Source organism: Meriones unguiculatus, chromosome 4 (assembly GCF_030254825.1).
Source record: "Meriones unguiculatus strain TT.TT164.6M chromosome 4, Bangor_MerUng_6.1, whole genome shotgun sequence".
In the NCBI taxonomy this organism is placed as follows: Eukaryota; Metazoa; Chordata; class Mammalia; order Rodentia; family Muridae; genus Meriones; species Meriones unguiculatus.
Genome location: NC_083352.1, coordinates 8063471 through 8084735, shown reverse-complemented (window position 1 = coordinate 8084735; position 21265 = coordinate 8063471). Strand labels below are relative to the sequence as shown.

The following is a 21265-nucleotide window of genomic DNA, read 5'->3' as shown; positions in this document are numbered from 1 at the left end:
GGAGCCCCAGACTGTAGTGATGAAAACATGAAATAGTAATTGGTCAGGAAGATTTTAGCGGAAGGAATCCTGAAAGCAAACAGTCCCATTCTAGTCCTTGGCCAGAAGATGGGAATTTCTTCAGTTTTCTCCTGGCCAGAGACCAGTATTTTTTTTTTTTTTTTCTTTCTCCAAGCTACACATTGAAGATGTGGCTGGCTCTAGTCCACACCTGATCCCCTTTGGTGAACATTATTGGAACTAGATCTCTGGCTTTTCATGGTGGGAATGTGCTTTATCTAGTCCCCAATTTCAGCCATCCCCTAAGTGATTTTAGGGTCTGGCTTTGGGTGGAAACTTGACATTATAAGCTACTCAAAACATTAGGCTCTATTGTTTCTTCCCTTAAGCATTAATTCAGCAGGGCCTGAACATCTTCAGGCCTTGGAATTCTTTGGCCAGTCAGCCTCATGAACTTGGTGTGTTCCAGGTCAATGAGATGCTGCATCTCCCCTGCTCTCCTCAAAAAAAAAAAAAAAAAAAAAAAAAAAAAAAAAAAAAAGTAGACAGTGCTTCTTGAAAAACAACAGCTGAAGAGGTATCCAGGCCGGAGGATGTGCACCCAAAGCCAATTAGAACTAATGGTCTTCTGAACAGGAGGCCAAGTGTAATGACAATTTTGAAATTTTGGTTTCTTTAAAAAACATGGAAATACTATAAAAATATACTTTTGTTTTAATCCCAGGTGTGGGGATATAGGGCTGCTTCACAGCAACTATGATTTGCCCTGGGCTCTATTAGAGGTGTGGTTTTGCCAGCTACAGACAGTTTCTGCGATTGTGTGATGTCTGGGATTCTGAGGACTTTTAAGAGGAGACATAAATGCGAGAGCCCTGGGGCTCGTTGGTTGTTTTGTTGCCGTAGTCACTCATAACGAAGAAACAAGAAGAAATGAGAAATACTGACGGCGACTGTCCAGCTTGCCCAAGGAGCCTCTAACTTCCACATGCACACCATGGCATCCCTTGTTTGGGCACCCTCCCCCAACAAACAGCGTTTTTCTTGCAGAAAAGCAAGAAAGCATCATCTGACTTGGAAGCTACCAACAGGAACTGAGGAACACGGACAGGGTAGCATGTAGGTGACTTTCATCATAGATTATCTGGCAAGTTTAAAGACAGTGGAAGTCAACAGAGGGGCACATGTGGGGAGATGGCAGTAAAGGCTTCCCAGAGCATTACTGTGGGAGTCTAGTACACCCACCTTTGTACTGGGCCTCTAATGCCAGCCTCTCCCCTGTCCCACTCTTCCCACTAACCCTTGCACTGTCAGATGGTCCTAGTAAACCACTCTCCTCCCACAGCTGAGCTTCCCTGGCCTGTTCCACAGAGGCCAGGGTCACAGGTCTTGTTTCTTCCCAAGCACCCCACATGGAAACAGGCACTTTTCTCAGGAGTGCAGCAGCAGGGGGCTGGGTGGGGTGACTCGAACACAGCTCCTGACTTGATTCTGTCCCCCTCCATATGCCTAGGGAGACTGCCTGTCCCTTAAGTTCTTGAGACGCCTTCCATCCTGATTTTGGAATTGGAATAGGGGCTTTCCCTTCAGCCATGCTGCCCCAGGCCCTTCCCACCTCTGCTGAGCGCCTGTCTCGGTCAGGCACATATCAATGGATGTGAGCCTTCTCTCTACATTGTGACCACCTCTGGACACATCAGGTCATTCGCCTCTCACCCAGAAATTCCAGCCCACCTCACACTTCGCTGTTGCTGCTACTCCATTATGCTTGAGTGATATGCAATCCAAGCCATTCTCTCAGCTCTCTAATTTCACCTCCTGCATCTTGTCTCACATGGATAGTGTGGTTGCCAGTAGCTACATTCTCCGGACATTCTCCAGAAGTGGGCTGCTGTTCACTCTGTACTGACCTCCTGTCCTTCTCAGTCTCACTCACAGTCACTAGTGGGCCAGTGTCTTCCTGCCCACCTCAACCTGACTCCTCTCTCTGATGACCTGGACTTCCTGTCCTCGACCACTGGCACCACCTCTGTATGAGCTTGAGTTGGTGTGATCTTCCCACCTTCCCCTCTTGGGCGCAGAACTTTCACCCAGTGTACTGCTGGCCTGTTTCTCTGATGAGCAGAGATTTGATACCCTTTAAACTTATTGGTTCAATTTTTAAAAACTTTGTATGTGCATGTTTTGCCTGTATGTATGCATGTGCGCCATGTGTGTCCTGGTGTCTGTAGACATCAGAAAAGAGTGTTCAGCCTGTGACCTGCCCTGTGGTGCTAGGAGTGAATCCAGGTCCTCTTCAAGAACAAGTGCTCTCAACCGCTGAGCCACCTCGCCAGCATCCATTATCCTTCTCTCTTTCTTTCTTTTCTTTTTCTTTCTTTTCTTTCTTTCTTTCTTTCTTTCTTTCTTTCTTTCTTTCTTTCTTTCTTTCTTTCTTTCTTTCTTTCTCTTTCTTTTTTTTCTTCTCTTTCTCTTTCCTTTTTTTCCTTTCTCTCTCTCTCTCTTTCTTTTTCTTTTTTCCAGACAGGGTTTCTCTCTGTAACCTTGGTTGTCCTGAACTTACTTTATAAACCAGGCTAGCCTCGACCTCACAGAGATCTGTTTCCCTCTGCCTCCCTGAGTGCTGGGGTGACAGGTGTGAGCCACTGTGCCTGGCCCATTCTTCTTTTTCTTTTCTCTTTTTAAAATATTTTTGAATTTTAATTTTTATTAATTACACTTTATTCACTTTGTATCCCCCCATAAACCCCTCCCTCCTCCCTTCCCAATCGCACTTTCCCTCCCATTCTTATTTTTTTAATCAAAGTTCTTTCTCTTTCTTTCTAAAAAAGATGTGTGCCTGGGGGAATTCACATTAATATGTATTCGGGTGCCAAGGCCAGGAAAGAATGTTGGGATATTTTGGAACTGGAGCTGTATGCAGGTTGTGACTTACTTGAGACGGGTGCTGTGAAATGAGCCCAAGTCCTCTCCAAAGGCAGGAAGAGCTCTTAACCACCGAACCTCTCTTTGGCTCTTCCAAGATCTTTCTTTTTTCTTCCTTTCTTTTTCATTTTTCTTTCTCTCTCTCTTCCTTCCTGAACCCTTCTCTGTCTGTAGGCTAAACACCTAACACAGGGCATACAAGTAAAACTCCTGTGTCCTAGAATTGGGCTCCATGTAGAGAGCATGCCCTGGGTCCCATGCCAGCACCAAAAAGAGATGTAGTGGCTCATGTACACAATTTGAGATCAGGGGCTCAGTGTCATCGTCTGCTGCAAGACAGTTTGGAGCCAGCCTGGGCTACGTGAGACCTTTGCCGCTTCACTCTTTCACACACAAAACAAAAACAACTCAAACCACAAAATGCCATTAAATATTAATCCTATTCTAAAAAAGTGAATCTTACCAACTTATATTGGGAAGTTAAAGAGAAAGTATTTGGGGGCTGGAGAGATGACTCAGTGATTAAGGGCACTTGCAAGAGGGCCTGGGCTTGGTTCCCGGTGTCTATGTGGTGACTCCAATTCCAAAGGACCCAATGTTCTCTTCTGACCCCTGTGAAAACTCTGTGCACAGGATGCAGATGCAGATATGCAGGAAGTCATACACATAAAAATAAATCTGGGGTGGAGAGATTGCTCAGCAGTTAATAACATGGGTTGCTCTTCCAGAAGACCTGGGGTCTAGTCTCAGCACCCACATGACAGCTCACAACCATCTGTAACTCCAGTTCCAGTAGACCCAACTCCCACTTCTGACTTTTGCAGGCCCTAGGCACACACTTCGTACACAGACATCTGAAACCTGTACTACCTGGGGTTTTCTCTAGGCTCTAGAACAGAACGAGTTGGCTTACAGGCTTTGGACTCCAGCTCATCCAATGGCTGTTGTTTCCTGACAGAAAGCTCAGGAATCCAGTATGTCTCAGCTGGCCTGCACTATCTTGGAATCCTGAAGTAGGCTCTAATGTCAGTGAGGGATGCCTCCCTCAGCACCAGAGATATGAACTTGCTAGAAAGGATGAGAGCCAACAGGCAGAAAGCAAACATTTCCTTTTTCCATGTCCTTTATATAGGCTGTCACTAGGTGATGTCCAGATTTAGGGTGGGTCTTCCCACCTCAAATGACCTGGATTTAAGATGAGTCTTCCTATTTCATTTGATTCAATTAACCAAAAATACCTACATGTGTGCCTAGCTGCTTGGGATTTTTAGTTAATTCCAGATATAGCTAAGTTGACAACAAAGAACAGCCACCACACAAGCAAAACACCTATATATACTTTTTTTCTGAGACAGGGTTTCTGTGTAACAAGAACCCTGGCTGTCCTGTAGACCACTCTGGCCTCAAAATCAGAGATCAGCCTGCCTCTGCCTCCTGAGTGCTGAGATTAAAGGAGTGCATCACCACACCTGGCCCTATACACATTTTAAAAGAAATCTTTAAAAAATATTTTGTGCTTATGGAGTTGGTTCTTAATTCCATCAGGTAGATTTCTGGGATTGAACGCAGGTCAGAGTTGGTAGCAATTGCTTTTACCCACACAGCCATCTTGGTGGCACCTAATCTGTATTTTAAAGTGAAAGACAATTCTCATCTTTTTTTCTTTTTTGAGGGCTGGATGTAACTAGGGGCTTTGCTAACAAAGCACGCTGGGCAAGAGCTCTACCAGTGAGCTACATCCTCAGCCTCCCCCCCCCCCCTTTTTTTTTGTTGACAGGGTTTCTCTGTGTAGCTCTGGCTGTTCTGGAACTCACTCTGTAGACCAGGCTGTCCTTAAATTCAGAGATCTGCCTGCCTCTGCCTCCTAAGTGCTGGGATAAAAAGACATGCACTACCACCACCTGGCTTCCCCTTAACTTTCTAAGACAGGTTTACTAGTGGCCTGGCTGACCCTTGAACTCACTGTGGCCCAAGCAGTCTTTGAACTTACCTTTCTGCCTCAGTCTCCCGAGCAGCTTGAGAGGACAGGCACACGCTACTAAGCATACCATCTTTGAATGCTGCAGAGGACAGAGTAGTGCTACATCATTCACATATTCAGGGAATTCTTCTAAGAATTGCCTGTCGCTAGTTATTTTCTTTTCTTTTCTTTTTTAAAATACTGCTGAAATAAAATTTTTCATCATAGTCATTTGTATTGTAGGAAGGCTACCAACAGACTTCTGCTAATTTTGTGTCACAACTTTTCGTTTGTTTCCCCCAGGTTTTCTAGCCAAGAAGTTTCCTGAAATGCAATTTCTAACCTTACAGCTTTGTGTCTAAGTGCCTTTTTGTTTGCCATTATTTTCTCTATGCTGTTTTTCCACGTTAACCTTTAACTTCGATGAGACACTGAACAATGAGGAGAGAAAGGTCCTACCCTGCTCTTTGAGTTGGCTGATGTCTTGCTTGACTTGTGCCTGTAGTGGAGGCAAGAAGAAGGGACAGTCATGTGAGGTGGCAGGTGTTTCCCTACTCTCATTTCTCTGATTTGCTGTTAGAGCTGTTGAACAGTTAGGAGGAATGTGTAGTCTGCACACTCAAAGTTTTATTAAAGTAACTTAAAGGCCAATTAAACTAGTTTTATTCAAAGTAAGTCTACATTAAATTACAATATTAACAATTTGTAGACACAATGAACTTAAAATATAAGAAGTAGAAATAGAAATCTATTTGGTCTTTCACAGACCACATCATAGAACTCATAAATGAAAATTTACAAATATAGAAATGATACTTAAAGAGTAAGGATTTTAATATGGGGACCCAAAAGATGTCATATTTTAAACATGCATGTTTCAAAAAGGGAGAATCCTTTAATAATTTAGCATAAAATCGAGTTATATAAACTTGGTATATTCCAGAAAATATTGCTTTAAACACTTATACATGATCAAAATTCCTTTGGTAGCTTTTAATCAAAATGAAACATGCTACTTTGTAAAATATAAAGTACTTTTAAATGTTGCAAAAAAGTCTGTCGTCATCACCATGCCAACACCACTATGGAGCCTTGCTCTCAGTGCTCAACCTTACGTGTGAACACACAGTATGTCACTAGGCACCAAGTCCGTTGTCTTTTGTCAAAATAACTAAGCCCCATACAGCGCCAGGACAGAGATCCAAGACGGTCCCTGTGCGAGAATATAAAACCAGGCCCAATTTTATTATGGTAATCACACAAACTGCAACTTCAACAGTCAAATAGCATGTACCCCAAAGCCAAAACCAGGACCTCCACACTCAACCAGCACAGAAACAAACATGAAACCCCCAAGCCTAAACAAATGACAAGCAGCCCTCTGGATGGGCTCTGTATCTCGAGTGACAGCCACGATGTCCTCTTGGCACATCAAGGACCTCACTTAGAAACCTGATTTACAGAAGCCAAAGTTCCAAACTTTCTGAAAATACATAGAACAGAGGCCAGTGCTCAGGGTGCAGAGCTGAGAGGCAGTCTGGACAGTTTTTTCCCAGTGCCCACCAGCCCAGGGCTCCCTCTCTGAGTTTTCATCTGGGGAAGATGGCAGCACCTAGGGGATTTCCACTGTGTCCCACAATCACACACACAACAAACCAAGCCCATGGCTTTCTGCCAGAGGAACAAGAGCTTGTGAAGGAACTTCTCAACTCAAAGTCAGAGAGTAACAGAAACAATTAAAGAAGCAGAGAGGAAGAAGTGGAGAGGAAAAGATGTGTTTCATCTCAAAGTCCTCAAGCCCTGGGAAGGATGATCCAAGAACCATATCCTCTGCTTCAAATCCAAGTGTCCACAGTTGGGCAGCTGCAGAGACCTAGAAACAGCACAGCAGCCTCTTCACACTCTCAGGTGCACTCCAGCGTGTTGTCTCTCTGGGAGACGGCAGTCTGCTGGCGCATCACGCCACGTAGTGGTACTGATTTGGACTGTCTTTGTCTCGCTCCATATAGTCTCTGTCTATAAGTGACTCAATCCTCTTTTTCAAATCTCCAGGCTAGAAAAGAGAAATCAAACTTTTTAGGACAGGGCACTGAACTTAGAAACACAGGCCTAACATCCTGCATGGCACATATAACAAACATACACAATGCTACACCAGACAGACTTACACACATATTACTGATAATTACAAAAGGATCATGTTAGCATCATATTCTGAACAAATTTTTGACAGGGATGACTGCACCTGGCTTTCTCCCCTCACATGTGCATGTAAACAAGACAGACTCTACATGTAGCATGCTCTCACATGTTTGGAAGAAAAATCTGATCATGTTCTGGTAGGGCATTCTTATTTGCTATTATTTAAAACGTTTGTTTTATACTTTTTCTTTTGTGTGTAGGAGAGTGTGAACACATGCCATGGCGCCTGCGTGGAGGCCTGAGGACAACCCGTGGGACTTGGCTCTCCCCTTCCACTGTCTGGGTCTCAGTGGTCAAGCTCAGGCTGTCAGGCTTTGTGACTAGTGCCCTAACTACTGAGCCTTCTTGCTGGTCCTGCTGAGATTCTGAGACAGTGTTTTGCTCTATTTCCCAGGCTGACCTGGAACTCACTATGCATAACCCAGGTGGGATTCAAACTTGCAGCAATCCTCCCGTCTCAGTCTCCTGAAGGTAGAGATATTATAGGTATGCACCATCTCTAGCCATATTCATCTTCTGTGAAGCACTTCTCCTATGCGCTCCACCCTATTCATTCCGTACTTTCCAAATATACTACATGCTATAACCACAAATTCTCAGTGTTTTGCTAAGTTACTGCCAAAACACAGCTGTCCTTGTCATATACAACAATCACTACAGGGCTTCGTTCTCACTTCTTTAACTTGCCGTGTGGATATAAGGCAGGTGACCAGCCACAAATACCCGGCCCTACCTTTGCTGTTTTCTTTTGTGAGATAGGGTCTATCTATGTGGCCCTAGCTATCCTGGAACTCGATACATAAACCAGGCTGGACTCCAACTCAGAGATCTGCCTGTCTCTGCTCCCAAGCACTGAGATTAAAGGTGTGCGCCACCATGCCCAGTCAAAGAATTCAGTCTCTGTGGATGACTAGAACCAGGGCCAAGTGCACACCCCCAGAATGCTGCTGCCCGAAGGCACCTGCCTCCATTTCTGCTCCAGCAGGAGCGGACCATTCAGCACTTGGGGAGGAAGGGCCTTCTGCTGAGGGGGGACCATTTCACAAACAGCAGACCCTGTATTTGTGGCAGGCCTTGTATTTCACAAGGTATGGCTGAACATATAATCAGCTATCGAAGCATGGGGGCTCAAGCTCTGCCCGGCTGCACGCTATATTCTCCACCTATTACCAGGCCCCTTCATCTGCAAACGGTCACACAGATGCCCTGACTTGAGGCAGGAAACAACAGAACAGTATTGCATGGGCTGTGCACCCATCGTCATAGAGGACAGGGGCCACCTTCCTTGAGGTGCCCATTAATCAGTGTCTCTCTGTGACTCCTGATAAAGGATGGCCAGCTCAGGTGTTGTGCAACCAGGGGACTTCCAGCTGCCAAAGGCTGTAGGTCCTGAGAGTTTAATTCCTTCAGAGCTGACAGTGGATTTTATGGTGTATTTTTGTAATGCTCCCCCAGCTCATCCTGAACTTCACATACTGCAGAACCTCAGGGCTTAGTTCTAGAACAAGAGAGAAACAAGCCTGAGACTGACTTACATCTCCAAAGTAGGGAATGCCATGTAGCTTGTGAATGCTAAATCCTGGATTCAGGTACCAACACCACTGCCACGAGGGCCTGGGGAGTGGCCTTAAGCTCCTGGGGTGAGGGAAGAACATGTATCCTGACATCTTGTGGCCATGGGCTCTGCTCTCTCCTGAAAGCACAGCATGTATGTAACATGTTTGGAGGGGCCGTGAGGGTTTCCAGGGTGGTGATGAGAAAGGCCATCATATGCTGGCCTGTGCTCACACAGGCACCATGCTATCAGATGCCAAGACACTGATGCTGTGGCAGAACACAACACCTCACACTGCGATGACGGTACTCACCTTTACTGGAAATTTCAGCTGATTGTACAATTCAGAAACTAGAAGATTATGACCAAGAGTCTTTCTCATTTTCATTATTCTGACTATAGCAGCATCAATCTGGTACTGTCTATCCTGGAATACTCTCTCTGTGGTGCTGACTTGTTCTTCAACCTGGACGAAAAGGAGGAAGAATGAAAGGAGTATACAGGTGCTTCAGTGTTGCTGTGTACTGACAAACGGTTTGATGTGGACTGAGGCACACTTTGCATAAGTTCTGCTTTGTCACATGTTAATTTGTTCCATGAAAGTTCTTTTCACAAGTGTACAACTCTACAACTAAGAAGTTGTGTCTTTCTTATAAGAATGCTTATATCACAGGCTTCCTAGCAGCACAGGATGGTTGTAAGCTGCCATGTGGATACTGGGAATCAAACCCCAAGTCCTCTAAAAGAGCAACATTCTTAACCACGTCTCTCTAGCTTCCTTATATTGCATTATTGAGTAATCTGAGTATATTTTCTGTCTAGCAAACTGAAAACCTCAGAAGGAGTGACATAATCATTGTCTATAGTGACAGGTAATCTATGACATCACACAGGATAATTAAAGCTGTTCTCCATCCCATCTACAGTGTATAAGATCCCTCCCCACATATCTACTGAGACCAAGCATTTCTAGGAATGAGGAGGCCATCAGAACTCACTGAGTGTGTCAGCCTCAGGTCAGAAGGGCTGACAGCTGTGGTCTTTAGTTTGTCTAAGTGTGGGAAACTGAGAGCCTCCTCCCTGCTGGAATTGCTGCTTCTGTGGTATGTAGTTTCTGTATGAGACTTCCTCCTCCTTCCAAGGCCCAGCTTGGAAAAGCTGAACTGTACCAGGCAAAGCAGAAGGCGGGCACTAGTTCTGAAAATTCCATGTTAGCTAGCTTCTTTTGTGCTAGCATTCTCGATAGGATGGTATGATTTCAGATATGGGCAGAGCTATTAAACAGGTTTCTTGATTCTGCTTCTACGGACACCATAAAAGTACTGAAAGATACATAAAGGACTCTAAAACTGTACATTTACCCTAGAGTCACACATATGCTTTTGACCTTTACTGCTCAGGACATTATGAGAAAAGCACATAAGTAAGAGCACACGAGTAAGAAGAGGGAGCTGGCACTTACGGTTTCCTTCATCTGGATTTGATTGATCTTTATTCTGAACAACTTGTGTTTGAAGTCTCCATTGAAAATGAACTTATCTCCATCTTCTACCTCCTTTCCTTTGGGACTTTTAATCAGAACCCGTGCTTTACCACAGGCAAGAGACTGCAGTGTTCTTCTCAACTCACTGTCCTCTGAGGGAGGCAAAGGAGGCAGCCATTGTGACAAAACACACAAGAGACTCAGCAACGAAGAGAAGCCATGGGTGAATCGGGGAGTCTACACCTTCTCTTAACTGTTTCCCCTGTACTGTGGACAGAACCCAGGGGCCTGTGCATGCCAGACAAGCACTCTGCCACTGAGCCACACCTCCAGCCTATGTTTCTCCTTTTAATTAACATGCAAGTATGTAGAGCCACCTGTGGTGGTGCACGCCTCTAATCCCAGCAATTTGGAAGCAGAAGTAGGTGGATCTCTGTGAGTTCTAGGATAGCCAAGGTGACACAGCTTCCAAAACAAACAAAAACAAAAGTTGTAAGGAATCTTCCTACCTATGCCGGTGGCCATTTTTATTTCTTCAAAGCTGAATCCATCCCCCTCGTTGAACATGAGCAGCACCAGCGTCTGGAAGAGGGATACCTGGAACTCCTTCTTCCCCTTTAAGAAAATGGAGCCGGCACAGAAGCTGAGCTTGGACACTTTTGGCAAGCCACAACAGGCTGCTTTTCTATGTATTGTTTTTTGGGGGATTCAGAACTAACAGAAGCTGAGCTTGGACACTTTTGGCAAGCCACAACAGGCTGCTTTTCTATGTATTGTTTTTTGGGGGATTCAGAACTAACAGCCACCAAGTAAGAATAAATTATGTTACTTATTATAAAAGAATGAAATAATTACTGGGTATTACACTTAAAAATCTTGTCTTGCAGCTGGACATGATAACATATGCCTATAAGCCAGCAGTGGGAGGCTGAGGCAGGGAACCCTGAGTTAGAGGCCAGCCCAAGCTATTGCGTAGCTGTTGTTCCTTGAATTTTAACATTACTTTCCAGACATCAGGCCTCTTTGTCTGTTGCTGTTACTGTTTTTAAGACAATGTCTTGCTATATAATCCCAGAGTGGCCTTGACCTTTCCTCATGCCTTTGGAGTGCTGGGCTCACAGACACCATCACCATGGCTAATTGAAGCTCTAGGTGGCAATGGCAATCCCAGAGGCTTAGGAGGAGCACAGGGAGTTTGGGTGACAGCATGGGAAAGAAAGGCCTCCAGAATATTCCTCAACACCTTGTTAAAAAATAGGAGTAAGTGCTCAATGAATTCTGTGTGACCTCCTCTGTTCAGCTGCTCTGTGAGGGCAGATTCTGCCTTAGGATGTCCACGGCCCCTTTTCCTTATCTAGAATATTCTAGTACAGTCAGTACTATGAAATCTAGCTGCTCTTGTGGAGAGGATAAAGGATAGGAGGGGGGTTTGGGGAGTAGAAGTGGCAAGTGCCTCTTGTTGGATCCCGGCCCTGTCTCCTATGAGCACAAAGTTTCAGGTACTGTATGCTGTCTGCAGAGGTTGGCAACTCCTTTCTGTAGCCAGAAAGCAATAAAAGACTCAAGAAGTGAACTCTGCTAATACTTTACAGAAGAATGTATGTGATACTTACACAGTAATACATTGTATGGTGAGTGTATTATAATGGCTGTACAAAATAGGAACACTCCTGAACATACTTTAGCATTGTGATTTACAACTAAAGTTAGATGTGAACATGAAAGCTCCCTCTAGGAGCTGCACTTGTTGGTCCTCTCCAGGATTCTTCAGCACCTTGGTCCACAACCATATATCACTGTGTTTTCATCTGCAATGTTTTGTTTAGCAGAGAACTGGAGGAGCACATTTTCACCACATTGTGTTTCAGGTTTGCTTTTATAGTTGCCTTTTCACACTTGCTGCTCTCTCAATGGTTGCATATGTGGTGTGTAACTGTGTGTGTGTAACATGGGCTGGTGTGCATGAACAGAGGCCAGAGGAGGATGCTGAGTTTCCTACTCTGTTGCTTTCTTTTCTCTATTTTTTTAAAAGACGTATTTATTTATTTATTTATTATGTATACAGTAGTCTGCTTGCATGTGCGCCTACACATCAGAGGAGGGCACCAGATCTCACCATGTGGTTGCTGGGAATTGAACTCAGGACCTCTGGAAGAGCAGTCAGGGCTTTTAACCTCTGAGCCATCTCTCCAGTCCATCTTTTTTCTTGAGATAGAGTCTCTCACTGAACTTGGATCTCACTGTTTCTCAGTGAGGCTGATGTTCCCCCCCTTGGTCTTTGCACCCCAACTGCTTAGGTTACAGGTGACCACAGGTATGCCTGACTACTAAAATGTTTTAAGTACTATGATTTGTTATTTGTATGTGAGGTGTACCTGTCATGGTGCATTTATGAAGGTCAGAGGACAGCTTGTGGGAATTGTTTCCCTCCTCCTCCCATGTGGGCCCTGGGGAATCAGACTCTGGTTGTTAGGCCTGGTATCAGGTGACTTAACCAGCTGAAGCATCTTGCTAACAGCCACCCCTAGCCTTTTCCATGGGTGCGGAGGTTCTGAACTCAGGCCCTCATGGTTGTGCAGCAAGCAAGGGCACTTTGTCTTCTGAGTCATTCCCCAACTCTGGTCAATAATTTCCTATTGATTCATTTACTACTTATTCTTGTTAAGTAGAATATTAACCTTTGTTATTTTTATTGACCAAGAAAAGCTACTGCTCAATCACACTGAAAAAAATCTTGCCATTCATTACAATAATCTCAAATTCTCCTAACACCCTGCCAGAAAGGAAGACACAGGAGAACTGGACAAAGAACTGACCTCCTTAAACTCCGCCTTCAACACGGCATGTCCCAGTGTGGTCTGCCACTGGAGCTTCCTGCCGCTGTGCTTGCCCAGGTAAAATGTCTTGAATACTTCCTGAAGTCTCACCATCTGCCAACCCAAGAGAGACACAGGAGATACTGAGCACACCCTGACAATGACAAAGCTCTTTAATTCATGAACTAATCCATTTTGAGACAGGGTTTTTCTATGTAGCTTTGGCTGTCCTGGACTCACTTTGTAGACCAGGCTAGCCTTGAACTCACAGCAATCCGCCTGCCCCTGCCTCCCTAGGTGCTGGGAATACAGGTGTGCACCACTGTACCTAGTCTGACAGAACACTTACAAGCCTCTAGAGCTGAGCTGAAAATGCAGGTCCACGTGTTGACAGTTATTTTTTTAGACTTTACTATCTGTGATAATACCCATGGGCCTCGGACCTCGTAGTTTCCTATGACATCTAGCTTTTGTCTATTTTGGTACTTGACACTCAGGCTCCACCCACTCCTATTGGTCAACTCCATAAGCATGTGTGGCCATCTGAGGTCAAAAGGGGCCTTGTAGACTAGTACATTTCCTTTCCCTTTGTCACATTGTCATAATTTGTATCAACATGGCCCATGGGGGCCCATGTGCTACAGGCTTAGCTGCCAGCGAAGGCACTTTGGAAAGCAATTGAACCATGGTGGCTCTGACCTCATCAATGAATTAATCTGTCAGTAAGTTCTGGAAACTCATAGCTGGGGCCTGTTTGGAGGAAGTTGGTCACTGGTGATATGCCTTTGAAAGTATGTCCTGTCCCTGGCCTCTTCTTGGACCCATGAAATGAGCAGCCTTGACCCTACTAGCTTATGCTGCTGTGATGCACTTGTCTCAAAGCAATGGATCCAGGGGACCTTGGCTGCAATATCTGACCTTGGCTGCAATATCTGAAACTATGAACAAAGAAGCCTTCACTCCTGCTAAGTGGTTTCTCTCAAGTATTGTCATAGTGACAAAAGGTGACCAGCACGGAACTCACAGATGCTGCAGAGCATGTACTAAAAGACTTCAAAGGGCACCAAGGAAGTAAGGGTGGGTTACCGGTCACCAGCAGTTTGGCTATTTTTCATGAACCCCTTTCTCTACTTTTTTTTTTTTTTTAGACAGGGCTTCTCTGTATAGACTACTCACTCTGTAGACCAGGCTGGCCTGCAACTTACAGAGATCCACCTGCCTCTGCCTCGAGTGCTGGGATTACAGGTGTGCGCCATTGAGCCCGGTCCCCCTTTCTATACTTGATGCCCTTATCACGGGCAGCCTTTTGACCTTGGCCTTCCCAGCCTTTAGAATTAAATTACCCAGTCTCAGGAATTCTGATGCAGCAACAGAAAACAAACTAAGACAGATACTTTCAAGAGAGTAAAGAGAGGGCTCACAGAGAGATCTGTAGATCCCTTATCTGCTGAGAGGCAAGCACCCAGAACATGTGGAGGGCGCTTACAGCACACACATGAAAACACACCTCACATCATCACCAGGGAGATACTAACTATACCCAAGTGAGGCACCACCTCTCACGCACTGCAGGGATGGCAAGAAAGGAGTGTAAAAGCTGATGAAGCAGGGTCAGCTGCTCCTCACTGCTCAGCTCAATCAAAAGCAGAACTCAGGCCAGGAAGCACTGTTCCAGCTGTCTATCCAGAAGTGATCACAGGCATTCAAACCCACCTTCATAGACACGTCATTCATGATCACCCAAATGCAAAAAGAACCTGAAGGCCCATCACTCAGTGAGCGGCTGAGAAGACTGTACACAGAGCCGGAAGAAGAACACGGCATCAGCACACGCTGTGGCGCGAAGAACGCTGGGCAGTGCTAACACCAGCGTGCACATCATGTGTGAGCCCCAGACCTTGGGACATTAGGGCGAGCAGGCCATACAGACAGCAGGGGAGAGGCCGCCTCAGGGTCTAGGGCTTCCCTCTGCTTAATGCGCCACGGTAACATGGAGAATTCTGTGTGAAGGTGTATTTGGTCACAGTTGAAACCACACAATTTTAGGTTAAGACTCCAAATCATCTGCTAGAAAACAAAAATGTCCTCAAAGACAATGAGGATAGGAAAAAAGCCCAAGAAGCCAGATGAGAGATCTTGGGCAACAAAATAAGTAAACCAGAACCCACGAGTTCAGTGACAGACCTAAAAACAGGAATATATAAAATGGAGAATACTTCTTCCTTAGAGCAGAGTATCAGCTTCTGAACAGATGGAACTGGACAACCAACTCTTTTTATCACAGTGAGGCCAATTCGGATGGGACCATTACATAGGCAACAGATAAGCATAGTTCACACAGTCCTGAACAGCTCCCTGCAGGTTACTATTTACAGAGGTAAAACACTAATGGCAGGCTAAAAGAACCCAACATCACAAGACACCTGAACAATACTTGCAGAACATTGATCCAGAGGCTAAGAAGTGGTTCTGCTTGGGCACCCGGGGCTAGTTCATTGCTGTGACAAACACCTGAGAGAAACAATCAGAGAGGAAGTATTCCCTTTGGGTCAGTTTCAGTCCATAGTTTGGTGGTATTGTCACTTTCAGGGCCATGGCAAGGTAGAAAGGCCCTGGAGAAAGGGTGTGCAGAGCAGTGCTGCTTCCTTCCCAGTGTCCAGGAAGAAGGGGTGGAGCCGGGGTATGTCTGCTTTCTCCACTTACACCCACTCCTCTGCAGTTCCACAACCTTCTTATAGTCACTGACACCTGATTCTAACAACCAATTAAAACAGGTCTGAATCTCTTGAGATAATCCTCAGAGACACACATCTAGAGGCGTGCCTCACTAACTTATGTCAGGCCTCACTTCAAATGTGCTGACAACTCAGATTAACCATGGCAACATCAAGGCTTGGATGATGGTCTCACATAGTAAGCATTTCCTGTTCTGAGGTGCTTGGGGATAATTCTGGGAGGCCTGCACTTGAGGCAGTGAGGGCAAGGGTATCACACAGACCACTGGACAGGAAAGAGACACCATCTACACAGTCAGTGCTAAGCAGGCATTCTAGGAACCATCCTGCACACTCTCAATAAGTTTGCACATTTTAGAACAAGTGAACACACTGCAATGTCCTGAGAGGCCTACTGGGGAGGAGAAAGGATTCTCAGAGCACAGGACCAAGTGCAGCTGCCAGGGCAGAGGCAACACGGAGGTTGCCTGGAAGAGGTTCTGCTGAGGCACAAACATGCCTGAAAACAGAATAAACATGACCCCCCGCCCCCCGTGGTCAAGCCTATGGCAAATAATAGGTGCAGGCAGCACTCAGGTAGTAGGAAGAACTGGCCAGGAATTAAGTGAGGAGAACTTCAGTAAGGAGGAAGATGGAAGCATGGGGCACCACGTCCAGCCAAGGGAAAAGCAGACATACTAGTTGCATGCGAGCTACAGGGCTCTGTCTCTGTGCTCTGAGGACACTTACTGCAAAGATGGAGACAAAGAGAGAAAGTCACGGAGACCAGTAGAGTCCAAACAAGGAAAATGAAAACCAGTCTTGGGACAGTCAGGAGGGAGTGGACCAGGTCCCATCAGAGACCTGCAGGACCCAGCCTTAACCTTGCCGCCCTGGCCTCTCAGTCCCTGAGCCTCTGTCTGCTGCAAAGGAGGTCTAGCCTGCTCTTCCTCCTCCTGGAATCACTGTTGGATTTAGCCTCTGAGCCCGCAACTCCATGTCCGACTTCAGATTCTCCAGAACACTTCAAGTCAGTCAATGCATGAGGAAGGCCCCACACAGCACCATGACCAAGACTCCTGCATCACCCTATAGTGGGAGCAAAGACCAGCCAGAGAGCTGTCATTTGACATGCATCCTTGCTGATGGAGAGCAAGTTGGGAAAGTGCCTCTGACTGTGACTGAGGAGATCATTTTCAAATACCACTTTCCAGGGGTGAGCGAACTTTGAGTGGCTGAACTGAAAAACTGTCTCCCATACCACTAAGGTAACAGGTCTGGCCTAATTGGGCCTGTCCAGCAGCTGACCACTCACCTCTGGAGGGAGGTGCACTTCCATGGGCGTGTATGTGGGCCAGTAGCCCATGGTGAGGATGTTCACTGTGAGGTCAATGGGGCCTGGTGCACTTTGGTTCTGCATATGCTAAGAACAAAGATATCCAAAATAAGAGACAAATATTGAATGCATTAAAGAAGAAATTATATGTGCATGTATATAATTATACATATGTATGTGTGTGTATATCTACATCTGTATAGACTGAGTTTTCTTTTGAGACAAGATTTCTTTATGTATTCCTGGCTGTCCTGGAACTTGCTATATAGAAACCAGGCTGGCTTTAAACTAAGAAATCCACCTGCCTCTGCCTCCCAAGGCCTGGGATTAAAGGTGTGTGCCACCACGCACAGCCTGGAAATTGTATGCTTTTTAGAATACAGTTTCACATGCGGCTCTTTGGAACATATTCCACTGTGTTCCAATGTCACTGGAATCACTTTCTTCACTCACTCTATGCTACAAATGTAACACATTGTTAGGCCCACCCCGCTAGCTTTACTGAAGAACAACTCACTTGCTTGAAGTGAACCATGATGTCTTTGGAAAGCTCCATGTCCTTGAACATGCCCTCCAGCTTGCTGGTAAACGCAGCTCCACACTCTGCGTATGTGAAGGAAGGGTGAGAAAGGGCTGGCACAGCACCCGCCCGGGTACCAGCCCGCCCTGAGCTCACCGTGCTTGAGCTTTGACAGCATGGACTTCTCTGCATCCACCGACGCACTCTTCCCCACCAGCAGCCTTTTTGCTAAGTCCTTCTTATAAAATGCTTCAAAGACATCTTTACCTGTGCAAACAGGAAAACAAAGACCTGAGATAGCTGGCTTGCACACTGCACTCCACTGCCACGAAGCTCCTCAGTACTACTTCCAGGTCAGAGGAACATCCTTCCCTCTGAGTGCAGGTCTGCATGCTCATCTGGCCACATCACGTCCCCTTTCTCACCATGGATGAAACGAAACAGTATCATGATCTTGTCCAGGATCCTCTCCAGCTCTTCATCTGTTGCTTCCTTGTTGCCTGCTCGTAACTTTGAATCCACGTGCTTGGCTGAAAGAGTGAAAGTTATAATCAGAAAATGGCTGTGGGGGTCAAAGCAGTAGAGATTTTGCTGGAACACACCAGGCCCTGGGTGCCATCTCCAATACGGCAAGAGAGAAAAATGAACAAATGAAAAGCCCCTAAACAGCCCTTTTCAAGTCTCCAGGTAACAACCTGTCACCCTGGAACCTTCTCAAAACACCACCATTGTGGGACATGAAGCAAAGCCACTTTAAGATGGGTAGTCTCGAGGTAATGAGAGTGTGTCTCAGAACTTCAAGAAATCCAGATTAATTTAAAAAAGGTGCTCAGACTGATTTTTTCATTTTAAATATAAATGTTTATTCTATTCATGTGTATGGTGTCTCTGCCAGTATCAGCAGGAACCAGGAGAGGGCGCTGGCTCCTCTGAAGCTTCAGTATAAACAGCTGAGCTGGGACTTGTACTCTGGAAGAAGCTCCCACCACCAATTCATCTCTCCAGGTCCAGATTTCATTTTTCTTTTTAAAATTTATATTTTATGTGTGGGGTGTTTTGTGTCACGTATGTCTGTGCACCATGTATGTGCTTGATGCCGTTGGAGGTCAAAAGAGAGCATCAGACCCTCACAACTAGAGTTGGAAATGATTGTAATCTACCATGTAGGTGCTGGAAATTAAATCCAGTGCTCTTAAGCACTGAGCCATCTGTCTGAATTTTATAAAAAGCAGGCTTGCATTTCTTTTTTTTTTTTTTTTTTTTTTTTTTTGTTTTTTCAAGACAGGGTTTCTCTGTGTAGCCTTGGCTGTTTGGCTATCCTGGACTCGCTTTACACACCAGGCTGGCCTTGAACTCACAGCCATCCCAATGCCTCTGCCTCTCTGAGTGCTAGGATTAAGGGTGTGTGCCACCACATCCGGCTTTGCCTTTCTTTTCTAATCCCAGATTTCACACATGGGTTTTAGGACACATTGCCACGGGCAGCAGAATGCACCTTTTAAAACCTGCTGTAAGAAACGCAGCTGACTTTCTCAGAGAATTCTCCATGAGAATTCTCAGGGGTAAGACCATTCGACCTAGACCTTCTTGCTACTGAGGAGACAAAGTCTTCTTGGTGGTGTATATGATGGAGCAGGCTGTAAGTGCACCTGATGACAGAGCCCAGGACTTCTGGAAGCCCAGGCTCCCTGGGCTGTTAGTCCTCCATGGAAGGAAGGACACAAATCTAGTTAAATAGCCAAAGGGTTTCTCTGGCCTTCTATTAGTTCTTTTCTTTTTAAAAAAATGATGTATGTATATAAACACACACACACATGTATGTATATGGGTAGTATAGGCTTGTGTGTGTGTGTGTGTGTGTGTGTGTGTGTGTGTGTGTACTTGCTTGTGTGGGCGAGTCTTGGGGCATTTCCTCAAACTCTTCTCTACCTTATTTTGAGGATATGGTCAGAACCCAAAGCTCAATGATTTGGGCAGGCCATCTGGCCAGTGAGTTTCTGAGGTCTGTCTGTCTTACTCCCTCAGCACCGAGGTTACAGACAGTACATGAGCGCTGGGGATCAGCTCTTCATGCTTGTACAGCAAACACTTCACCATGAGTCATCTCCCAGCCTCAGCTTAGTTTGCTTTCATTTTTTCTTATTGTGGAATATTCTGGCCATGCTCACAGCTGAGAGTTGCTCTGTGCTGTCACACCATACTTCCTCGTGTCACTTTCTGCCCTTTTCCTGAAAAGTCACTGATTCTTTTATTAACTAGTGAGAGTAATGAGCTTTAAACATTGTTCTAGTATCAAGAAATAACCACACAGAGCAGCAGTGGAGCAAAGGCCTCATGAACACACCTGCCAGGGGTTTCTGCTCAGGACAAGGACTGACATGGTGGGTAAGGCAGTTCTAGAGCTCTCAGTCATCCTGGCTCACCAACCCTATTCTGCTTCTGTGCTGTGCAGCTTCAGGTATACTCTAATAAGGCTTGGAATCTCCCAAAGCGTTCAATCTGGTAGGGGAAAAATATTTGAAGGTTTTTTTTTGAGATAGGGTTTCATTATGTAGCTTTGGCTGGCCTCACACTCACAGAGATCTACCTGCCTCTACCTCCTAAGTACTAGGATCAAACAGTGTGTGCCACCACATCCAGCTTTCACTTTCCTTTAAGACAAGGTCTTATCATCTCTGGTCTAGAAATTGCTATGTAGAAGAGACTAGCCTTGAACTCACAAAGATCCACCCGCCCTCTGGCCAGAGAGGGTTAAGGTTCAAGGCAAGTGCCTACACCTGGCACTCTTTTCTTATATTTAAAAAGCACCTAAGAAGCCAGCATGATGGCTCAAATGGGTGAAGGCGCCTGCTGCCAAGCTGAGTTCAGTCTCCATGACCCACATGGTATAAGAACTCCTGAAGCCTCCCGACTTCCACTTGAGCAGGAACACACATGGACAATGTAAAGCACACTTGTTTAAATGTAAAACAGAAAAAGTATCTGGGGCTGTTTTGCTACCAATGAGCTCTGCAGGCTTGTTTGGTCTCTTGTTGATGAATGTCTCGAAGGATTCCTTCATCAGGTTGATAAAGCGCTCGTTCCTCTGGAAGCACACCTCCACCACATGGTCCACTTTGTCCTTAAAGTCCAGCAGGTCTTGGACCATGTCTTTATCTTTTTCGGGATTGATGACAATGGTTGTCCCAAAAGTCTGTAGAAACAAGAAACATCCAAGTCAGCAATAGGCTTAAAAAGCCAAAGAATATCTTGTGCGGTCTCACTAAATGGTGGCAGGCCTGATTTTACCACTTGATACTGGCAGTATCCTGTGTACATGTGGCGATAACTGTGGCTGTCTCTAGTACCCCCTGGGCAGGCAGTATACCTGGCATTTAGACGGGTCCTGGCAACTCTCCTGGAAGATGCTGAGTGAGTGGTGCTGTACTATAAGTGAAGGCACAATGCCTGGAGCACAGAGGTAGAATGGGGCAGGAAATCTTAAATCTAGCTTAGAAACACAGCAGTAGGCAGACCAAACTGCTGGATCAAATAAAGTGTGTAGTGGTTCACAGTGAGAAGCGTCATGCTTGATAAGCAGATAAACTAGTGACTGCTGCTGGGCCAGAGCGCCTATCGTTTCACAGTGAGCAGAAACATGCCTGATAAGCAAACATGCCACTGACTGCTGCTGAGAAGTATGACTGAGAGTATTTTCATGAACGGATGCCAAGCTGCTATCACTATATTGCAGGCATGCACCTGACACTGGCCATCA

At 45.6% G+C, this 21265-nt stretch overlaps 1 protein-coding gene across 2 annotated transcripts in view; it reads right to left on the bottom strand.

Annotated features, from left to right (window-relative positions):
- Positions 1 to 5522: 5522 nt before the first annotated feature.
- Positions 5523 to 21265, bottom strand: part of Cul4a (cullin 4A) — a 41967-nt gene continuing 26224 nt past the window's right edge. Inside the window, exons 11-20 of one of the 2 annotated variants that reach the window (XM_021655322.2) lie at positions 20509 to 20701; positions 17934 to 18038; positions 17665 to 17775; positions 17506 to 17591; positions 16968 to 17075; positions 12939 to 13052; positions 10632 to 10737; positions 10102 to 10274; positions 8953 to 9105; positions 5523 to 6935 (exon numbers count right to left, since the gene is read on the bottom strand). In XM_021655322.2, coding sequence (XP_021510997.1) covers positions 6840 to 6935; positions 8953 to 9105; positions 10102 to 10274; positions 10632 to 10737; positions 12939 to 13052; positions 16968 to 17075; positions 17506 to 17591; positions 17665 to 17775; positions 17934 to 18038; positions 20509 to 20701 — 1245 coding nt within the window. In that variant the 3' untranslated portion in view covers positions 5523 to 6839. Of the gene's footprint in view, positions 6936 to 8952; positions 9106 to 10101; positions 10275 to 10631; positions 10738 to 12938; positions 13053 to 16967; positions 17076 to 17505; positions 17592 to 17664; positions 17776 to 17933; positions 18039 to 20508; positions 20702 to 21265 lie in introns of those variants that run through there. The other variant, XM_060381395.1, reaches the window with a different exon arrangement.